The sequence below is a fragment of the Taudactylus pleione genome, unplaced genomic scaffold (assembly GCF_031769625.1).
Source record: "Taudactylus pleione unplaced genomic scaffold, aTauple2 ptg000125l, whole genome shotgun sequence".
Lineage (NCBI taxonomy): Eukaryota > Metazoa > Chordata > Amphibia > Anura > Myobatrachidae > Taudactylus > Taudactylus pleione.
In genome coordinates this window covers 10,422,754-10,446,137 of record NW_028284527.1, presented here as the reverse complement: position 1 = coordinate 10,446,137, position 23,384 = coordinate 10,422,754, and the positions used below count along the sequence as shown (strand labels likewise).

The window sequence follows — 23,384 nt, the reverse complement described above, 5'->3', positions numbered from 1 at the left end:
CAAGAATTTTGCAAAGGACAGCTCTCCCAATAAGAGCTGTCCTTTACGATGCTGCCGGGCAGAGAGACTTCTGGATTTAACACCCAGAAGTCCCTCTGGCGTCCTTCTGTGCATGTGCAGAAGGAATTGGGCCATTGGGGCTCATGGGAGGGATCCGATCGGATCCTTCCCAGACGGAAGTGTCCTGTTAAGAAGCCCATAGGCTTCTATTGGGTAACGCCACCTGAAGGTGGCGTTACCTAAGGGGGCAAAGCATCAGAATGCAATGCATTCTGGTGCCTAGTACATAAGGGGAATGCGGTAAAACCCCCAGAAAACATCATTTTTGGGGGGTTTACTGCATTTTTACCTTTAGTACATCCCGCCCCATTTGGGGCGCATGGGATAGATACAATAAAATATAACTTTTAATAAATTAATTCAAATAGTGCAATGTTGATATACATATAGAGACAAATAAGATACAAATTGAAAGATAATGAGAAAAGACAGAAATTGTGCTTATATAAAACAAAAGAAATCACACTGTATTGGTGCATACACACGGTCAGATATAGCTGCCCATCCACTAGGCGATTAAACCTATGGGTTATTCTCAGGTCAGCCCCGTTCACACTGAACCTGGGTCTGCCCTGCTAAACTTGTGAGGTCATAAAAAATGGGAGGTGACTGCTCCACAATCACCAATCAACTAATTTTAGGCATGACCCATCTCTGATAACCCAGGTTGTGCCATTTACACAGCACCATTACCCAGGTCAATCCCGGGTCTGACCCTGGTAGCTACCTGGGTTGGATTGCCGGGTCACTTGACCCGGGTTTTTTTTTTTCAAGGACCCTTTTACACTGAGCTGCAACCTGGGTAGACCCAGGTGTAAAAGGGGTATAATGGTCCAAATCATCTCCCCCTCTAAATAAAACCTAATCTATAATAATAGTGTGATAATATTGCAATGAAAACGCATGTATACGTTCCCTCCATTACGGGACCCAAGAGTGGCCCTGAGTGAGTGCAAGAGATTTTATATTTGGGCAGCACACATAGTGTAATGGTAAGCATTACTGCCTCACAGCACTAGGGTCATGGGTTCGATTCCCACCACGGCAATACCTGTGCGGAGTTTGTATATTCTCCCTGTGCTTGTGTGGGTTTCTTCCGGGTACTCCGGTTTCATCCCACACTCCAAAAATATACTGGTAGGTTAATTGGCTCCCAACAAAATTAACCCTAATGTGTATGTGTGTTCACATGTGATAGGGAATATAGAGTGTAAGCTCCACTGGGGCAGGGACTGATGTGAATGGCCAACTATTCTCTGTAAAGCGCTGCGGAATATGTGTGCGCTATACAAATAACTGGTAATAAATAAATAAATAATGTAGACTGAATCTTTATATAAGATGACCCTGTAACAAGAACATGTACCTTTAAATACAATCTATTTAATAAAGAATATTAACACACTTAAACTCAAAAATAATAAACAGGTGATCAGTATGAGAAGTCCAGAGGTGTTAGCTGGTAGACTACAGCAAATGCTAATATACATATTAGCTCTTGTAAATAACACCATTTAATTTTAAATTTAAAATTGTGACTTTGTGTAACATTCTACCACTTGTGAATAAATAATCAAAGATTAAATAAGAATGCCTAATGTCTTAATACTCTCTAATATTAGCACATTAACAAATATGAAGTTTGTTCTGCTTTTCTTCAATAGGGTGAGAAAGATACAATCAGCTACTCAAACACAGTGCATGGCCACCATTCAAATCGAGTGATTGAACGCAGCAGACAACTCAGATTGAATCTCCGTTGTCAGATGTTCCAAAATACAATGGTGCAAATCATGTACCATGCAAATGATGTCACAAACCAAACTCTGACCCAATATGGTCTGTATTCTGCTGCGCTGTACTTCTACCAGTCTCCAAGCTTCACCTATCCAGTCTACCAATCTCCATATTATGTGGAACTGAACCAGAACTTGTACCTACAGGCGATATTACATTCATCTGACACCAAGCTCACCTTATTTGTGGATACATGTGTGGCCTCTCCTGATCCTTATGATTATGTGACACAGACTTATGATTTAATACGCAATGGGTAATAAATGTAATTTTATCACTATTCAATTGATAGTTCACAGTTCTATGCAATATTTTCAACATTGTGGCACAGTATGTAAAAAAACAGAAGTGATCACAGACACTAGCGCGAATTCCCCTTGTACCAGTAAATTGTGAAATATCAATCTAAATTGTTATTAGGGCTGCCGACAGCTCCACCAAACCCCGGTACTAGGAGGGGGCGAGGCCAACCTGGGGAGGTGTGTGGCAGTCCCTCTCCTTACAAAAAAAAAATACTATGTGCGCCTGTGGCGCAGTGGGGTCAAGGATGATTGTGATTGCTTCCCCTGCACATCACATAGGGAGAGAGAGGACTGACTGCTGCTGTTTCCGCCTCTCTCCCTAGCCCAGCACACAGCAGCATGTGCTGGTCTGATGGAGATAGCCTGCAGCAGCAACAGTCTTCTCTCACTCCCTACCTGAAGTGCCACATCTACAGAGGCTGGTGGGGGGGACTGCAGAACCTGAGCCCTCCAACAGACCTGGGCCCATGGAAATAGTAACCATGGGTGTAATATGTATTACTGCCGGCCGCATGGCAGTCTGGAAGCCAGCGGTCGGCATTTAGACCGTCAGGTTCCAGACTACATCCTGTACCCACTCCTACCCCCTCTCCATGCCCCTGATTGTTACAGAATCTTTATTAACCACAATAAAGAATGTGAATGGTGCTGAAAAATCTCAGTGAGATGATTCAGATATGTATGTAAACCCGATTGTTTATGTACATATCCGATTTTTGTGGGTCTACGTATGCACAGGAACCGTTCTGCACATGTTAGCATACAGTGTCCCCAAGCTGCAACATGATTGACATGCTATGGCCATTTGGGACAGGGAGGGGGTGTCATCAACATGCGTTTCTGGAAACGGGGGTATGTTGCACCGATTTTCTGGGAGTGCTGAGGCCAGGGTCTGTGTTGGAGGACACAGATTGCCTGTCACCAGGAGGTGACTAGTCTGAGTAAGCTTCAGCTTACTCGATGGCCAATTCTACAAACAATCTGACTGATGGTTGTGATGTAGATCTGTAGATCTTCGGACTCTTGGATCTGTGATGCCAGATGGAGGGTCTCTTTCCCTCAGATGCCTCCTTCAGGCATTGGCATATTAGTTGTACAGTATTGCATAGCCACTTTCCTGCAGCTATGCAATACTGTACATATCTAAATTAAGCCCAGTGTTCTAATGTGTCCATTTGTAATTATAGATTTTTTGCACATCATTTAAGCAAAATCATACATTGATCTTTCATTAGCTTTTCTATATAATATACTGTATGAAGTTTAATACATCACCTGCTTCCTTTTGCTTTTACAGATGTATCAGAGACTCCAGCTACGTGACCTACTATACAAACCAGACAAACCAGGCTCGCTTTGGTTTCAGTGCTTTCGGCTTTGTCCAGGGATACTCCAGGGTCTATTTGCAATGCCAACTAACTGTATGCCCAACACATAGCTCCAGCTCCCGCTGCTCCCAGGGATGTATCAACAGACGAAAAAGGGCTTTAGCAACTGCTCAAGAGCAAATTAATGTCCTACTTGGGCCCTTCGAACTAAGAAACAAAAACAAAAAATAATTAAACAAGCAGTTACAATATATGTAATAATCTACCTAATTAATTCATATTTCAACCTGCTTAGTTGATAATGTCTATTCTATAAATAGTATTTCATTGCTGATTCATGAAAGCAGTTAGAGTATTTGTTTATGTTTCTTAAGACAGAAGTCATTTTAATTCATTATTGCTTGTTCAATTTGTAGTGTTTAAAAATATGAATCTCTTAATAAAAAGTATACAGTAATCAACAAGAATATATAGTATTTTTGTCTTGCTATCATATGGATTATCTGGCAATTTATAATATCCTTTTGAAGTAAAGGATATTATATATTTTTAACATATACTGTAATTTGAACTTTATATTCGTAATGATATTTGTCTAGCAAAAAGGTGAAGCCTTTCATCTATTTTCAACCACCTTTTATGTGCATCTGCTGTTCATTGTGACTCTGATCTGTGAATTACATTTACATTACATTGCTACCTAAAACAGGGGCATTCATGGTAGACAAAAAAAATGGGTGCAGAAACAGATGCAATGGAGGGTAGTAAAGACCTTGTTCATGACAGAGCTTACAATATGGTGGGAAAAAGAGCTGGGAACAGAAGAGTGAGTGCAACTAAGAGTCACAATTATGACAGTATTAAATAGTATTGGTGGGAGTAGTTAAGCCTTCATAAAGAAGTGAGTTTTCAGAGATTTTATGGCTGAGGGATAGTGTAATCAGGCTCTTCTGTGTGAGCATTTTAGGCACTGTTCTAAGGGCATGTAAGATAATTTTTTTATATGAGATTAAGGACACTTGAGAAGCTGGTGAGGTTGAGGGATTTATAGGTGAGCATGAGCACTTTGGATCAGATTCTAGATAATATGCAGAGAACATGCAGATGTGCAGAGTGGTTGTAATGCATGTTGATTGGTGAGAGAGGAAGATCAGGCTTGCCCCAACATTTAGAAGGGATTGAAGTGGGGAAAGATGACTGAACTTAATGCCAGATAGAAGGAGCTTGAAGTAGTCAGGGTGGGTAATGAGAGAATGGATAAGAGTTTTGGTTGCTTCTTAACCTACAAAAGGTCATTTTCTAGCATTATTTAAGAGGTGGATTTTTTTTTGCTAAAAAATCCCGCTGAGGCAACAGCCCACTGGAGTGGTTGAGAAACATGTTAGGATGCTCATATACCCTCCGGTAATTCTATTTTTAAGATAGCCCACTGCTGACTTTGTTTGCCTGCCTACTGGAAGTCCCAAAGTGCTACGCTCTCTCTCCCTTGAAACCACTGTCAGGAATCCTCAGACTGCAGCGGCGGTCCCCGGCTAAGGTAAGAATTCTGCTGTCTGCCTTATCACACGACATATTCATAACAGAGGGAGAGGTTGAGTAATTGCTGACTGAATTAACAACTCTAGTTCAGATATTATAAATTACTATGTGTTTAAATATTACCTCGTGTCTGGCAATCCTGACAAACACGCAGGATCCATGGGACAATACTGATGTACAAGATTTTATATATATTTTTTATCAGAACCTCAGGTATAATATATAGACTCAATCTCATCGGAAGGTATTATATTAACTAATCAGTGACTTTTATTACAAGTCTTTTTTACTTAGTATGTGCATTTTGTTGTAATTAACTGTATTCATTTTTTTTAAGATACTGTATGCACTCTCTTTGACTGGTTTATGTGTCATTCTATTTGTGTTCTTTTTGTAATAATTCAGAATTGTTATTTAGGGAGCTGCTGCTATACATGAATTAATGCTAGTGATCATCAGAATATTAATATTTAATTTTTAATTTAGTATATGGTTTTATTTTTTGTGCCTGACCTTAATATCTATAATAAAATAAGGGTTCAATCTATCTTGGGCTAAGTACTGTACAGCCACACAGCACTGTGAGGCTCTAATACACAGTGTCAGGATTGTACACATGGATTACTTTTCTAGAGCCAAGTAAACAAGTCTGTACCTTGCACCTGGTGTCTACACAATCTCACCTTTAAGTTTAGTAAATAATATTTACTCAGACATGTGATGTTAATTCGACTGATTAGTCATGCACAATAACACAGTTAAGAGACAATACAAAGCAATTAACCATTGAACTACATATCAACAATAAAAGTATTGGGGAAGTTATTGATGTACGGTATATATGTCCCAGGTTCTTTACTTCTGTGTGGTAATCCTCTATGTAATGAACAGCCTTAAATGTCTGAGCACATGAGAGAGCACCTGTGAAAAGAGAATAAATGTATGTCAGTTCTGGTAATCTCTCATTGCCTTGGGAAAGCAGAAACTGTATCTGCTTGAGATAAGTGCTATGATAAATGGGAAGTAGTTACGTGACTGGCAGCTGCAAGGCCATGGGTCACAATCCCGACAGTGGCATGCCGGCTAGGGATTTATGATAGGCATCAAAATACTAATGCCTATCATAATCCTGATGCCGGAACACCGTGGACGGCATCCCGAATAAAGGTAAGTCCGGGGTGCCCTTAGCGTTAGCCATGGGGGGGAGGGTTATGATTTGGGAGTCTAGTGGGGTTAGGGTTAGGTTTTGGGGGAGATTAGGGTTAGGGACCATTAGAAAATACAAAGGGACTGCGCTATATCAATCACAGCAATAACATTTTACTGTATATAGTTTATTGTAAATTGTAAACAAATTTAATTAATACCATAAGTACACATAATAATAAAAAGCATTAAATGAAACAGAATGATTGCAATACAATGTGTGAGCAAATTCTTCCTAATAGGAAAGATATTAATGCTAATAAATATAAAAAAGAATCAATCCTCCAAGAAAAAATATTCAATACGTATTGCAGGGAGTAAAAAATATATATATATAAATATTCAATTGATACAATTATATCTGCTCCAGAGTGTGGGTTTAAACAAGTGAAACAATGTCTCCATCAAAATGTAGTTTTGTGGTGATCACAAATGTTCGATAAAGGGGAGCCACTTTTATTCACAGAATAATTAAGTTGTTGACACTGCAGTGTATAGATAGTATAAATAGGTTAAAAGAAGGTAAACAGCCGGCAACTTCTTTTATCCGTGCTAAATACTAATAAATGTCACGAATGGTGATATCAGTGGATTGCTTACCACTTGAATTAGGTGTAATGATAGCACTGAAGTTATCCAGGGGTATTCAGCGTAGAAATCGCTGGTCTTTTCTACATGCTGGAAGCTCCTCTCAAAAGCTCAATGAAACCGGCGTCTCTATTTAGCCCAGAGCGGTGCACATCAGCCGCACAGAACCATCGGGATAGCCGTTGCTTCTCCAATAATCCTGAGAATAAAAACTGCATGTGAGTGGCTCCAACACAGGTGTATTAATGAGTCCACCGTAGATGTGTTATCGCAATAGCCAGGTGATGTATCCACAAACTTCCTGAGCAGGTCCCTGCAGTCCTTAGGGTGTCCAGTGAATAATAAGGAGGATCAAACGATCTCCCCAGCAGTCTCCTAACTAGTTTCTTTACTCCAGGTAATTTCATGTGTGTATATATTGTACCAAGGTCGGGGAACTGGTACTATCTCCTGGGGTAGATGGCCCTGTGCAGCAGCTAAGAAATCACACAATGTCCACTCGTCTGCTGCAACTGGTCTCCGCCAGTTTCATTAGACAAACAAACAAAATAAACAGAAATGAACACCTTGCTGTCTGGCACTAACTATACAAAAGTGATCCTAGCTGTATTGGGATAGCAAAATGGCTACTGATAGCCATTTCTATTCATGGTTCTTATGTGTGTATCAGACATGAGGTGGTGTATCAGGCATGAAATGCTACAGGAATGTGGAAAGTAGACAAGCCATAAATCCTTTAGGCGTTGTCTTTTGCGATGTACGCCTGTGTTAAGTTTAGAAAGCCCTTATCAGTAGTTAACCAATAAAGTAGTCTGAAGTAGGTTTATGTCCATATTAGTAGAGTTAGATGGGTATGACAAGTAGGATACTATATAAACAGGAGACAAAGGAGATTCCAGTGGCCTGCCCTAAGCCCGGATCAGCCTGCAGTTGGTGGCCAGGAAATTGTTCATCCAGCTATTTCTGAAATAGACCGAAGGCTCCTGGATTGTATAACCATTTTCTATTCTGAAGCTAAGTAACTATTATTCTTTTATATCTTGTTATTGTTGTAATAAATTGCATCTTTTTTCAAGATACTGGTTTATGTGGCTTAATTAACATTCTGTATCCAAGAACCTTATATCGTTCCACCGGGAATACTAGCTCACTAATTAACAAAGTATTAGAAGGGTCTTTCAGGTTTAATTTACCTGCTTTCATCAACCTGATTCTCACACAGAGACACAAAAGTCTGTCCTTTCCCCAGGCAGTGTCTCCCTGTATTGATCAGCCTCACAGCACTAAAAAACAGCCACACAGCTGAAAACCCTAATTAGCCTCCTGTGAAGCTAATAACCCAAAAAGCTGCTAACACAAATACCTTACTAAGGTTTCAAAAGACATAGGTCAGGAATCTAGAGCAAATATGCATGCCTTCCTCTATGATGCCAGTGACCTTGTCACAATATATATTTATATATATATATATATATATATATATATACAAGATAAGTTTGGTGCGCAATGTGTAACCTATCTCACAACAGTTCCTTGTGGAACAACAAGTCCCAGGCTGTACTGCCACACTGATGCAGACAGGTCTAAAGCAATAGACTTTCCCGCCATCCTGCTGGCACTCAGACTATACAAAAGTCTGCGTCTTCCCCTCTGGTCCCGTATTCACAATTCTGGGCGGTAACAATCTAAAAGTAAGCACAATGATGGGGCGCCCAATAGTGCATTAAAAGAACATTTATTAAGCAGTTTGACAAAAGCAGAAGTCAAATATGCGTACCGACGGTGGCGGTCAAGACCATCGCAAGTTGTATGGGTATAAAATATCAAGTGTCTGTTTGCATACTCAGCTGCTCCACGTCCGATCGTCCATGTGCTAGGCCATGTCGCCTAGCGCATGGACGACCGGACGTGGAGCAGCTGAGTATGCCACGGACATTTGATATTTTATACCCATACAACTTGCGGTGGTCTTGACCGCCAATGTCGGTACGCATATTTGACTTCTGATTTTGTCAAACTGCCTAATAAATTTTCTTTTAATGCGACATTGGGTGCCCCCGTCACTGTGCTTACTTATATATATATATATATATATATATATATACTGTATATATAATGCATCTTTGGTTTAGAATACCTTTTAGGAAAGTAAATGCTAATTATTTGTTTGGCACTGAGATGCATTATGAATATATGAGTAATATTTCAAAAGTAGAGCAAATATTTACATAGTATTAAACATTGTCTTTATTAGACTGTTAAAATATTTACTTTGTGGACACAAGATTCTTTTTTTTAAAACACTGTCAATGTTTAAGGTGCTAATAAAAGTTGGGAGATTTTGATAAATTCAAATGATTAAAATGGCAAAGTGCACAATGGCCTTTCTATAAACAGATTATTTTGTTATAGGATTTGCTATATTAGAAAGGATAAAAACATAAGCAGAGAAGAAAGGAAAATGCAGAACTGTGGAAAGAATCAATGCTGCCCTTTGTGCTGTCTGACATTTCAGGGACTTGTTATCAACCACTAGTGGATAGTTATCTAAATTCATCTTTCTAGCTGCCATCCCCAGCACTGATAGTAGGAGAGAACGTGCTGATGGGCCGTCAGATAAAGCTGCAACACCATGTTGGAAGGCTGCCTTTGTGCAGCCCTGATGGCTTATGTCAATCGGCTCTGACATTTCAAATAGACAGGGTTTTCTCTTTATTTGCAAACCTTTATGTTACAAAATTCAAACTGCCATTACATTTATAGCTCTATATACATATACACATAAGCGCACATAAAGATCGTAAAGGTTCATGCTAACTAAATTAAAGGTATTAATGTACAATTAAATGTAATGTCATATAATACAAATATTATAAATATATAACAAAAATAATACAATAATAATACAGTGAGACCCTATAACACCACCTTAAATAATAATCTCACCCTTATGTATTAATGTTTTATGTTGCACTTTTTTAAAAGGCCCCATATCTATAAGGCTAATTTTTATTTGGTAAACCCTACCATAGAGACATTACTCCATTGCACTAAACTCTTTGACATTATGCTATTGAAGTGGCATTGGATGGAATGTGCTCTTAAATTTTCAGCAAAAGCCCAAAAGGCACAATCTGCTTACAGTAACTTGCAGACCTGGCCGTATAGGCAATTTATGGCCAGCTCAGCTAGGGTAGCATATGTACCTCCCTAACAGTAGTAAATATGCCTTGTTTATGCCAGCAAGTAAAGCTTCATAGTGATTGCAGTAAATGTTAAAAATACAGTACACAATCCAGTTGGCTGTGACTGAACCCCGATAAAACAGAGGTCCTTATGATAGGTCACAAGTCAGGGCTACAGCACAGCAAACCAACAGGACTTACGCTTGGGACATCAGAATGACAAAACACTGAACATGTGCGGAATCTTGTTGTTGTTCTGGATAGTGGCTTGACACTTAAACATCAGGTATCAGCCACAATCAAATTCTCATTCTTTCATCTGAGGAACATAGCCAGAATCAAGCACTTAATTTCCTCAGAAGATCTGACTAAAGTCATGCATGCATTTATATCATCACGCCTAGACTACTGCAACGCCCTCTACCTTGGACTCCCAGAAAAAGAACTGCACCGCTTGCAGATGGTACAAAACGCAACTGCCAGGTTATTAAGCCAACCATCCCCGTTCCAGCCACAAAACACCCACTCTCTACTCCCTTCACTGGCTGCCTGTCAGATGGCGAATTGTTTTCAAGATTGTATTACTAACTTACAAAGCCCTACATGACCATGGCCCAAGGTACCTAAAGCAGCTTCTGATTCCTTACCATCCCACTCGATTACTGCAATCCATTGACGAAGGACTATTAACAGTACCTAGAATCTTGTGGAATTCGTCTGGGGGTTGAGTCTTCAGTTTTGGGGCTCCAACCTTATGGAACTCACTTCTCTGCACAGTTCGAGAGGCCTTCACTCTAGAATCCTTCAAAAATAGACTCAAGACTCACCTCTTACCTCCCAAGCATTTCACTAATGTCCCTTGTTTAAGCTTATTTTGTGTTTTGTACTGTAAAGGCAAATGTAAAGCACTTTGACTCCTTTAGGAGAAAAGCGCTATATAAATAAAATTATTATTATTATTATTATTATTATTATTATTAAATACAATAGAGCATATACTGTATCCAGACAGTATTATTGCTAACTAATAAAGTCCTATTAACTGTCATGTCTTCTGCATATGTCTCATATCTCATGCATTAAGCATAGACATCTTAGTGCGGAATATACTCATAATTGATATTGACCCCATCTAGTGGTCAGCACAGTAGTAGTGTAATTGTAAACCTCACAGGCCACCTTAGCTTCGTCCTCAGGGTATACTGGGTAAGTACAGGGGCAGCCATTTCATTCCTCACATGGTCAGCCAGACATCCACATACATGTGCTCCTCTCAGCCAGCATCCAATGGTGAGTTTTATCCATGAATTTGCCATCATAGATCTGCTGATAGATAGTATGTAATCCAGTATAATCCAGTATACTCTAGGACATGTGACTCATTAATGTTTGCATAATGTATAAAGTTTATGCACTCTTCATGTTTGTATGTTTAATAGTATAGCAGAGTGAGCCTGCGCACTGAGCTCCCTTGTGGTGGTGAGCCGCTAAGAACTTATAGGTGCCCTCACCTATATAGTAAGCATAAACAAAAGAAAGTGTTGTAGCGCTCAACCTACATGAAACATGTCTAATATTTAAGTATTGTTACAAATAATAAATATTCTTAGATATGTATGCATATATATCATCTAGTGGTATAAAGTCAGGTAGATCCAAAACAGTAGATGGCTGGTTACAAAAAGCATAAATGGTATATGCTGATAGTGGTAATTTGTCAGTTGACAGATCTCAATGGGTCTAAAATGTTGATAATACTGCACTAAACCAAAGAGAGCCAGGGAAACTGCACATGCAGAATGGTGCCAGTAATGCCAAACTGTGAAAATAAGGGAAACTGATAGATGATATTGATCCGGACTGAGAGTCTCAAAAAATAATTAACTGAATGAGTAATGTCCAGGATCAGTGTATTATGTGGGTGATGAAGGTTTGATGTAAAGTTGCTATCAATCATCCCTTCTTTTGGAATGGCAATGTATATACTTGCATGACTTTGCGGTTCTATTAATAAGTAGATATTCTGCTGGTTTTAATGGGTGACTAGGATAGTGTCTACTATAGAAAAGTGTGATATTTGAAATGCTTAACTTGTTAGAGACTGTAGCAACTGTGTTTGGACTTTATATGAATTAATTAGGGATGAGCGGATTCAGAGTTATGGAATCTGAACCCCCTGAGCCCCTCCGATCCGAGTCGGATCCGAGTCAGGCTCGAGTTTTCCCGCCTGGCTCGGATCTGAAATCAAGGCAAAACATCATCATCCCACTGTCGGATCTCGCGGGTTTTGGATTCTATAAAAGGTCCCCGTGTCGGCGCCATTTTTCACTCCGGCTGTGGACAGTGAAGAGGGAGGGTGGGAGTTAGGGTTGGCTGGGCTGTGTTGTGCTGTGCTGCTCTTGTCCATAGGGGCTGTGTCCACTCCAAAGTCCATAGGGGCTGGCTGGGCTGTGTTGTGCTGCTGTTGTCCATAGGGGCTGGCTAGGCTGTGTTGTGCAGTCAGTTGTCCATAGGGGCTGTGTCCACTCTAAAGTCAATAGGGGCTGGCTAGGTTGTGTTGTGCAGTGTCCCATAAAGGCTGTAGTGTTGTCCAGGGGGTGATCTGTCCATCAGGGGTGCTCCCCCAAGTGCAAAAAAACAATTATTTTTTTCTGTGTTTGTGAATTGTGGCCCTGATTCAGAGCCGGACGCTCTGACAGAGCGCTCGCTCTGAATCAGGGCCGTCCGTCTCTTTTTTTAGAGTGGCCTCCTGGCCGCTCGCATAGCTGTGGGTGACCACCCACAGCTATAGCGAGTGGCCAAAAAGATGGTCGCGATGGTCAAGACCATCGCGACCATCGGGCTTGCGACGAGACCCTTGTGGTAGGGTCTCGTGGCCGCAAGCCCTGGAGTGCTTTCGGCTCTATCAGAGCTGAGAGCACTCCCACTGACATCACTTGTGATGTCAGTGGGGCCGGCCCCAGATGGTAGGCGTTCCCATGGGAACGCCTCCGTCTAGGCAGCCATGCCCCCGGCACGCCCACCAAAGGGGGCGTGCTATCACTCACCATCGACAGCATGCCCCCTTTGTAGCGACGGCTTGCCCGCCGCTATCCGGGTTTCGCACATGCACACAACGTGTCCGCCTCCATCGTGCGCATGCACACTACCCCAACAACGACCCACTTGCGAGCGCCCAGCGCTCATGAGTGGGTCTGAATTAGGCCCTGTGTGCGCTGTAGCCACACGTACATCAACAAAGTAGCGCCATGCGTGCACCTGTGTCATAAACCAAGGGCCAGCTGGCTCGTCTGTTAGAGGCTGGTGTAACCTCCAAAGTGCTCTCCAAAAAAAATAAAAAATTCTTCTTTTTTGTGTTTGTGAATTGTGTGCACTGTAGCCGCACGTGCATTAACAAAGGAGGAGCGCCAAGCGTGTGCCTGTGTCATAATTCAAGGGCCAGCTGGCTCATCTGTTAAAGGGTGCTGTAACCCCCAAAGTGCACTCCAACAAAATAAAATAATAATTTTTTCTGTTTGTGAATTGTGTGCGCTGTAGCCGCACATGCATCAACAAAGTAGCACCAAGCGTACGCCTGTGTCATAAGTAAAGGGCCGGCTGGCTCATCTTTTAGAGGCTGGTGTAACCCCCAAAGTGCACTCCAAAAAAATAAAACATTCATATTTTCTGTGTTGTGAATTGTGTGCGCAATAGCTGCACATGCATCAACAAAGTAGCAGTGCCAAGCGTGTGCCTGTGTCATAAGTAAAGGGCCAGCTGGCTCATCTGTTAAAGGGTGGTGTAACCCCCAAAGTGCTCTCCAAAAACAAAAAATTCTTCTTTTCTGTGTTTGTGAATTGTGTGCGCAGTAGCCGCACGTGCATGAACAAAGTAGCAGCGCCAACATTGCACCTGTGTCATAAGTAAAGGGCCGGCTGGCTCGTCTGTTAAAGGGTGCTGTAACCCCCAAAGTGCACTCCAAAATAAATAAAAAAAAACATTTTTTCTGTGTTTGTGAATTGTGTGCGCTGTTGCCGCATGTGCATCAAGAAAGTAGCTCCAAGCAGGCACCTGTGTCATAAATCAAGGGCCGGCTGTCTCATCTGTTAAAGGGTGCGGTAACCCCCAAAGTGCACTACAAACAAAAAAAATAATTTTTTCTGTATTTGTGAATTGTGTGCGCTATAGCCGCACGTATATCAATAAAGTAGCGCCAAGCGTGCGCCTGTGTCATAAATCAAGGGCTGGCTGTCTTATCTTTTAAAGGGTGCTGTAACCCCCAAAGTGCACTCCAAAAAAAATAAAAATTCTTCTTTTCTGTGTTTGTGAATTGTGTGCGCAGTAGCCGCACGTGCATGAACAAAGCAGCAGCAACAAGCGTGTGCCTGTGTCATAAGTAAAGGGCCGGCTGGCTCGTCTGTTAAAGGGTGCTGTAACCCCCAGGGTTTTACAAGAAGTAAAACCCAACTGGAGAGGGGGTGATTTTATAAATAAAATAAACAAACAAGAACTTAGGTGAATGCATGAACTTAAGACATTTGCACCCCGGGTTTAAATAAAGATAACGAGGTCATATTGATTATATGTAAATAGATATGGGAACACCAACCCATATATTTCTTTAAGATACCCCATCACACACAAAGTGCACTCCAAAAAAAAAAAAAGATCTTCTTTTCTGTGTTTGTGTGCGCCTTAGCCGCACGTATATATCAATATAAAATAAATGGAGTACAAAACTTTGTCCGATAAAAATAAAATAGGGAAAGATCAAGAACCACTTCCTCCTAGTGCTGAAGCTGCTGCCACTAGCCATGACATAGATGATAAAATGCCATCAACGTCATCTGCCAAGGCCAATGCCCAATGTCATAGTAGAGGGCATATAAAATCCCAAATGACAAAGTTCAGGAATTTGACCTTAAAAAAAACATTTAAAACATCTGAGGTGAAACGTAAACTTGCCAATATGCCATTTACGACACGGAGTGCCAAGGAACAGCTAAGGTCTTTCCCTATGTTCATGACTAGTGGTTCAGCTTCACATGATGATGGAAGCCCTCCTCCCGCTACAAAAATCAAATGAGTTAAGCTGGCAAAAGCACAGAAAACAACTGTGCGTTTAAGAAGATATCACAAATCCCCAAGGAGAGTCCAAGTGTGGCGGCGGTTGTGATGCCTGACTTTCCCAACACTGGATAGGAAGAGGTGGCTCTTTCCACCATTTGCACGCCCTCTGCAAGTGCTGGAAGGAGCACCCACAGTCCACTTGCTGATATTCAAATTGAAGATGTCACTGTTGAAGTACAACAGGATGAGGATATTGGTGTAGCTGGCGCTGAGGAGGAAGTTAACGAGGAGGATTCTGATGGTGATATGGTTTGTTTAAATCAGGCTCTGGGGGAGACAGTTGTTGTCCATGGGATGAAAAATCCCATCATGGTCATGCCTGGGCAGAAGACCAAACATTCCACCTCTTTGGTCTGGCAATAGTTCTATTCAAATCCGGACAACAACTGTCTTGCCATATGTACCATATGTAAAAGTTAAATAAGTAGGTGTAGGGACGTTAACCACCTAGGAACATCCTCCCTTATATGTCACCTGCAGCGCGTTCATCAAAAGCTACTGTCAACTTCAGAAACTTTGGCTATGACCGTAAGCAGTCCAGTGACACCTAAATCCCTTTGTCCTGTTGTATCCAAGTGCCTGCAAACCACACCGTCAACTCCCTCCTCATCTATTTCCTCCCTAATAAGGATTGGAAGTAGTCCTGCAGGCCATGTCACTGGCATGACTGACTCTCCTATCCAGGATTCCTCCAGGGCATCCAGCATTGATACGCCTACTGCTGCTGCTGCGAGTCGTTCATCATCCCAGAGAGGAAGCAGGAACACCACTACTTTCACTAAACAATTGACCCTCCAACAGTCCTTAGCGAGGAGGATGAAGTATGATAGCAGTCATCCTGAAGCAAAATGGATAACTGAGGCCTCGACTGCTAGGTTGGTGTTGGACGTGTGTCCGGTATCCGCCATTAGTGCAGTGGGATTTAGACAATTGATGGAGGTAGTGTGTCCCCGGTACCAAAACCCGTCTAGATGCAACTTCACTAGGCAGGCGATACCGAGAATGTACAGAGACGTCAGAAAAAGTGTCCTCAGTGTCCTAAAAAATGCGGTTGTACCCAATGTCCACTTAACCACGGACATGTGGCAAGTGGAACAGGGCAGACTAAGGACTATATGACTGTGACAGCCCACTGGGTAGATGTATCAGCTTACGCAGCAACAACAGCAGCGTCACCAGTAGCAGCAGTTCAGAAACGCCAGCTCGTTCCAAGGCAGGCTACGCTATGTATCACTGGATTCAGTAAGAGGCACACCACCGACAACCTCTTAGAGAAACTGAAGGAAATCATTGCCCAGTGGCTTACCCCACTTAGACTCTCCTGGGGATTTATGATATCTGACAATGCCACCAATATTGTGCGGGCATTACATCTGGGCAAATTCCAGCATGTCCCATGTTTTGCTCACACAATAAATTTGCTGGTGCAGAATTTTCTGAAACACAACAAGGACGTGAAGAAGACGCTTTGGGTGGCCCAAAAAATTTCTGGCCACTTTCACCATTCAGCGACTGCATGACGAAGACTGGAGCATGAGCAAACACACTTGAACCTGCCCTGCCATCACCTGAAGCAAGAGGTTGTGACGTGGTGGAACTCAACCCTCTATATGCTTCAGAGGATGGAGGAGCAGCAAAAGGCCATTCAAGCCTATACATCCACCTATGACATAGGCAAAGGAGGAGGTATGCACCTTACTCAAGCGCAGTGGAGAATGATTTCCATGTTGTGCAAGGTTCTCCAGCCCTTCGAACTTGCCACAAGTGAAGTCAGTTCAGACACTGCCAGCTTGAGTCAGGTAATTCTCCTCATCAGGATTTTGCAGAAGCAGCTGGAGAAAGTGAAGGAGGAGCTTGGCATGTGGGACTTGTGGATGAAGCCCTTCATTTGCTTTGCCAGGATTCGAGGGTGGTCAATCTGTTGAAATCAGAACACTACATTTTGGCCATCATGCTCGATCCTAGGTTAAAAGCCTATGTGGTGTATCTCTTTCTGGCAGACACAACCCTGCAGAGGTGCAAAGACCTGCTGGTGAAAACACTGTCAGCTGAAGTGGAACGTGACACGTCAATAACTCCTTCTTCATTTTCTGACGCAACTGGGGCTGCCAGGAAACAACTTAGGTATCTAAAGCAACCCGCTGGCGGTGATGCAGGGCAGACAGGACCAAGTTTGGACATCTGGTCCAGACTGAAGGACCTGGCAACAATTTCTGATATGTCTACTGTCACTGCATATGATACTGTCACCATTGACAGAATGGTGGAGGATTACATCGGTGACAGCATCCAAGTAGGCATGTCAGACAGTCCATACCTGTACTGGCAGGAAAAAGAGGCAATTTGGAGGTCCCTGTACAAACTGGCTCTATTTTACCTAAGTTGCCCCCCCTCCAGTGTGTACTCCGAAAGAGTGTTTAGTGCAGCCGGGAACCTTGTCAGTGAAAGGCGTAGGAGGTTGCTTCCACAAAATGTGGAGAAGATGATGTTCATCAAAATTAATCATTACAGAGGGACCTGTGGTGGTGGATTCCAGCAGGAACGAATTAATACTCTGTGAGGATGAGGATGTACACAACACTGAAGAGTGTGAGGAATCGGTGGATGAGGATGAGGATGACATCTTACCTCCGTAGAGCCAGTTTGTGCAGGGAAAGATTAATTGCCAGCTTGTTTTGTGGGGTCCCCAAATGAACTAATAATTTCAGCCACAGTCGTGTGGCAGATCCTGGTGCTGAAATGATTGGTTTGTTAAAGTGTGCATGTCCTGTTCATACAATATAAGGGTGGGTCAGAGGGCCCAAGGACAATTCCATTTTGCACCTCTCTCTTTCTTTGCATTATGGCCCTCATTCAGAGCCGTACGCTCTGAGCAGAGCGCACGCTCTGAATGAGGGCCAGCCTCCATGAAAATGGAGCGTCCTTCTGGACGCTCGTATAGCTGTGGGTCACCACCCACAGGCTATACGAGCGTGCATTTTGATGGCCGCGATGGTCGAGACCATCGCGACCATCGAATTTGCGAGCCGGAGCCTGCGGTTGAGGTTTTCAACCGCAAGCTCCGGAGTGATTTTGGCTCTATCAGAGCCAAAATCACTCCCACTGACATCACTAGTGATGTCAGTGGGCCGGCTTCTGACGGGAGGCGTTCCCGTGGGAACGCCCCCGTCAGGGAGGCACGCCTACCAAAGGGGGCGTGCTGTCAATCAACATTGACAGCACGCCCCCTTTGATCGGACACAACGAGCGAAGGACTTTCCTTCGCTCGTCGCGTCTGGCGCATGCGCACAACGGAGCTCCCTCCATCGTGCGCATGCTCAGTCCAGAACATCGACCCACTTGCGAGCGGACAGCCGCTCGCGAGTGGGTCTGAATCAGGCCCTATGTACTGTTTGGGGCCTAGTTTTTCAAACTGCCATCCTGTCTGCCGCTGCATTGTCACTCCTAGATGAGCCACATGTTTTGCCGCCCGCTTGTGTCACTTAGCATAGTCATCCAGTTACCTCGGTGCAACCTTTTGGACTAAAAACAATATTGTGAGCTGTGAGGTGTTCAGAATAGACTGGAAATGAGTGGAAATTAATGTTATTGAGGTTAATAACAGCAAAGGAGCAGAAAAATTCTGTGATTTTAGCTGTTTTTATGCTTTTTTTTTTTCAAAAAATACAGATCCAAAACACAAAACCCAAAACACGGAAGGGTGGTTTCGGCAAAACCAATCTAGATCCAAAACACGTGGAAAGATCCAGATCCAAAACCTAAACACAAAACACGAAAAGTGGCCGGTGCACACCCCTAGAATTGATTTGTGGCACTCATGGTACAGTATACATTCATATGTCAAAAAATAATTTAAATTGTTACATTCTAATTAGTAGAACCTAGAGCATATTGTGTTATATTCCTGTTTGTGTGATGGGGTATCTTAAAGAAATATACGGGTTGGTGTTCCCATATCTATTTACATATAATCAATATGACCTCGTTATCTTTATTTAAACCCGGGGTGCAAATGTCTTAAGTTCATGCATTCACCTAAGTTCTTGTTTGTTTATTTTATTTATAAAATCACCCCCTCTCCAGTTGGGTTTTACTTCTTGTATCCCTATGAATGTTAGTGATCTAGAGTCACTACAGTGAAATTCCTTGAAATGTTTTGACAGGTTATGATCGTCTAGGCCTTTCTTTATATTGCATATATGTTCACTAATGCGGGTTTTGAGTGGTCTTATGGTGCGGCCTATATATTGTTTCTTACAGCCGCATTCAAGTAAATAGATCACTCTTTTGCTGTTGCATGTAAGTCTGTCTTTTATTTCGTATGAAGTACCTATGTGGTGTGATTTGAAGGTATCCGTTGATTTCATGCTTCGTTTATTAGTGTTGACACATCTGGCCAGTTACCACAGTAAAAGAATAAATTTTTTGGTCTCTCATTACTCATAGTGATTTGTCGTTTGGTGGTAGGGGCAATATGGTTATTTACCAATTTGGATCTGACATCTGGTGCTTTTAGGTATATTATATTTGGAAAGGCGGTTAGATGGTCTGCTAGTACTGTTTGTATGTTTGCATTGCAATATCTCATCAGTGCATGTTGTAATTGCATTCTATCATTTATAACAGAGATGGTTATACTATATGCTTTGAATTTATCTAGAGAATTAGTGAGCAACAGAATATTAACCATATCAAATTAGGCAAAGAATCAAAAATAGTTTGTAGATACCAAGAAAGTTTTGATACAGGTGTTGGCATGGTCTGTTTTTCTAAGCAGCTACTAAAACAGTGGTAGTCAAGCCCTTACAAGCAAAAATACATATGGTTGTTTGCACAAAATGTATCTTAGTTATCATGTCTATGTGTATATAAGGCTTTTTGGTGCATATGTGCAGTACAAAAAGTGCTAAAATAGATATATAAATTCAAATAAATATGTATAGAAGGACATAAAATATAAATCAAACTTTAATAAAAGAGTTTCATAAATCACACAATTACATATGAGCAATATGCCTCTCCTTACTGAATGTCCATTTTATGCAATGCCCATTCCCATAAATGCTTCCTGATGCTATACATTAAATTAAGTTGGTTTCAATTGATAGGACAGTACTGTCCTGCAGGTCTATAATTACCAAGTATTTTCACCGGTAGAGGGGTCTTATTAGCATAAAAGTTCCATTTGTGGTACTCGGAGCCCTCAGATGTCCATGGTGTCTAACAGCCTTTGGGATGAAGAGAATACATTTTAATATTAGAGGTGGCAATGTGGATCGTGAACTTCTGAAACAAGAGACCAAATTTATCTTTCTTATGGACACAATGACACCAAAAGGCCTAAATGAAGAGAATAGTTTTGTGTCCTTTTTAGGTTAACCATAGAAATTTTGTTTATATAATAACTTTTATGTATTAATAACTATCTCTGGAATTATACTATACATAATTTTGTAGAATAATCAAACTGCAATATTTATATATAATAGATAACTCATATCTGTAACTATATATATTCTATGGATAATAATTATTTTTAATTATGGTCACGTTATACTGTTTCAGTACATACTTTGTCACTTTTCTAATTATATTCATATCACCTCACTGTTTGTATTTATGGAGTTGTATATATGTGTATATATGTATATATATGCATGTATGCATGTATATATATATATATATATATATATATATATATATGTACAATATGAATTATTACACATAGAGTCACATTTTTTGCTTCACATTTTTGTCATGTTTTTTGTTTTAATTTATGATTCACATAATATGAGCAAATCTTATATTTTTTTATTTATTGATATATTTTTTCATATTCATATATATATATATATATATATATATATATATATAAACAGGTTGAGTCTCCCATATCCAAAATGCTCGGGACCAGAGGTATTTTGGATATCGGAATATTCCGTATTTTGGAATAATTGCATACCATATTGAAATGTCTTAGGTATACGGCCCAAATCTAAACACAGACTGCATTTATGATTTATATCCACATTATACACACAGCCTGAAGGTAATTTTATACAATATTTTCAATAATTTTGTGGCTCAAACAAAGTTTGTGTAAATACATGAAATTCATTTATGTGTCATATACACCTTATACACACAGCCTATAGGTCATTTTATACTTTATTTTTAATAATTCTGTGCCTTAAACAAAGTTTGTGTGCATTGAACCATCAAAAATCAAAGTTTTTACTATCTCAGTCATGCAGAAAATAATCCGTATTTCGGAATATTCCGTATTTCGGAATATTTGGATATGGGAGACTCAACCTGTATATATATATATATATATATATATACACATTATTTCACTAGTTTAATTATGAGTCCTAGATGGATATGATTTATTAGTACCCATCCAACTCACACCTATCACACTCCTCGAATACAGTATAATTTTACATATTAAATTTCTGTATAAATAAATAGATATATATAACTATTCAATCATTGTTTTTTCTATGGTGGATGCTCTTTAATTATGAATTGTTTATATATCTTTATATTATAATTATATTTGCAACACTATTATTTATTTATATTTTTATATATATTTGTATAACTTTATGGTTTACATATAATTTTATGCACAATGTAATATACTCTTTGTTTTTATTTTGTTTTGTTACACATTATGTGTTCTTTTCACTGGTTTATTATTTTTAACTTATCACACTTTCATATTATCTTATATTTACATTAAAATCTTTGTATATAATAATTGAGTATACATACACATTATAAAATCACATGTATTCTTTGTATGGTGAATGGTTTTTGTATGTGAATCACAATTATTTATATATTGTTGTGTTATATCTTAAACACTATTGTAGAATTATATTATTAGGATATGATACATAATCCAATTTATATTGTCAAATTTTAATATCTCTTTTAATAGAGTATTAGTATAATAACAATTTTTGATTAATAGTCATTTGACTATTATTACTTAGCTTGTAACCCATCATCTTATCTATTTTTGATTAAGCATCCTGAAAAGGTCCTATAGCTATAATGACGATCACGTGATTCACAGTATTAAATACCTATAATTTAATCTTATTATGTATTAGTATGGGAGATTTTTATTATATGTACACATGTCATAAAACTATGGATATCACTATATTCTACAGGGTTTTACCTATTACAAAAGATACATAACGAGTGTAAATCGGAGCTTGATTACTCCTGACTGAGGCTATATCCATATATTAAGGATCCATTGAGATTCCTGGCGATGACGTCATCAGCCCGGGGAAACGTGGGCACGCTGTCGGTCCAGAGGGAGAGGCGGAGCTAGGGGAGTGGGGTCCGGAGTGATTGGTGGATGCAAGTGCATCGGACACCTGATTGGTGTTACAGTATATATGGGGGTATTTAAGGGAGGTCTGTAAGTCTGCTCGGCTTACCTTGACAAAGCTCTATAGCGAAAACGCTGCGTCGGTTATGCGGCGCTGCCTACCATTCATTTGTTATGTCAATATGTTGTTATGTTAAATACTCCTGCTAAACCAATTGTGTGTATTACAAATGTGGACAGATTTCTCACAATAGTGTTAACCAGCTCCACTTTGAGTGGTGAGTTACACTATATGTGAGAGCAGTACAGTTAAAACACTGGTGGTGCATGTGACACCAAACAGCTTACTGATCTACATATTGCTCCCAGGAGCACTCTAGCTAGTTAAACACTCAAATGAAATAGAGGGATATGACATAATTTATCATATGTTCTCTATATGACTATATCCACTTTGATATAAGGGTCATCTGTGTATAATAGGAATGCCAACATCACACCAATATTTAAGTGACTTTAATAATACAAGTATCTCCAAGAAACTACTGTGGGGATACTGAATATTATTTAAATGTGTAACAACAGATGTGACTAATGATATATGTCAGAGATTTGATATGATACCTTCACAGTAATCCTAAGAAATATCATATGGGATAATGTTAGATGGACAGAACGCTGTAAAATACATGAAATATATTAATTGCCACAGTATTATACACTGAGCAAACACTAACAGCAGAGACTATTATTCTTGTATGGTGTTGTTTAAAAGTGTGGGAACGCTATATTCATATATCAAACAAAATATACACCATGAATATTATTAACAATACTAAATACTGTATGAATATGTAGGAGCGCTGCTTTTGATGTTCTTTTTAGAACTATATCTTACATCACATATTTTCTATTC

The 23,384-nt window shown here is 40.3% G+C and overlaps 1 protein-coding gene across 1 annotated transcript in view; it reads left to right on the top strand.

Moving 5' to 3' along the window:
- The window catches only part of LOC148523937 (scavenger receptor cysteine-rich domain-containing protein DMBT1-like), a 28,192-nt gene extending 24,474 nt beyond the window's left edge, over positions 1 to 3,718 (top strand). Inside the window, exons 5-6 of the mRNA XM_088472530.1 lie at positions 1,725 to 2,113; positions 3,457 to 3,718. Coding sequence (XP_088328656.1) covers positions 1,725 to 2,113; positions 3,457 to 3,718 — 651 coding nt within the window. The remainder of the gene's footprint in view (positions 1 to 1,724; positions 2,114 to 3,456) is intronic.
- The last annotated feature ends 19,666 nt before the right edge of the window (positions 3,719 to 23,384 follow it).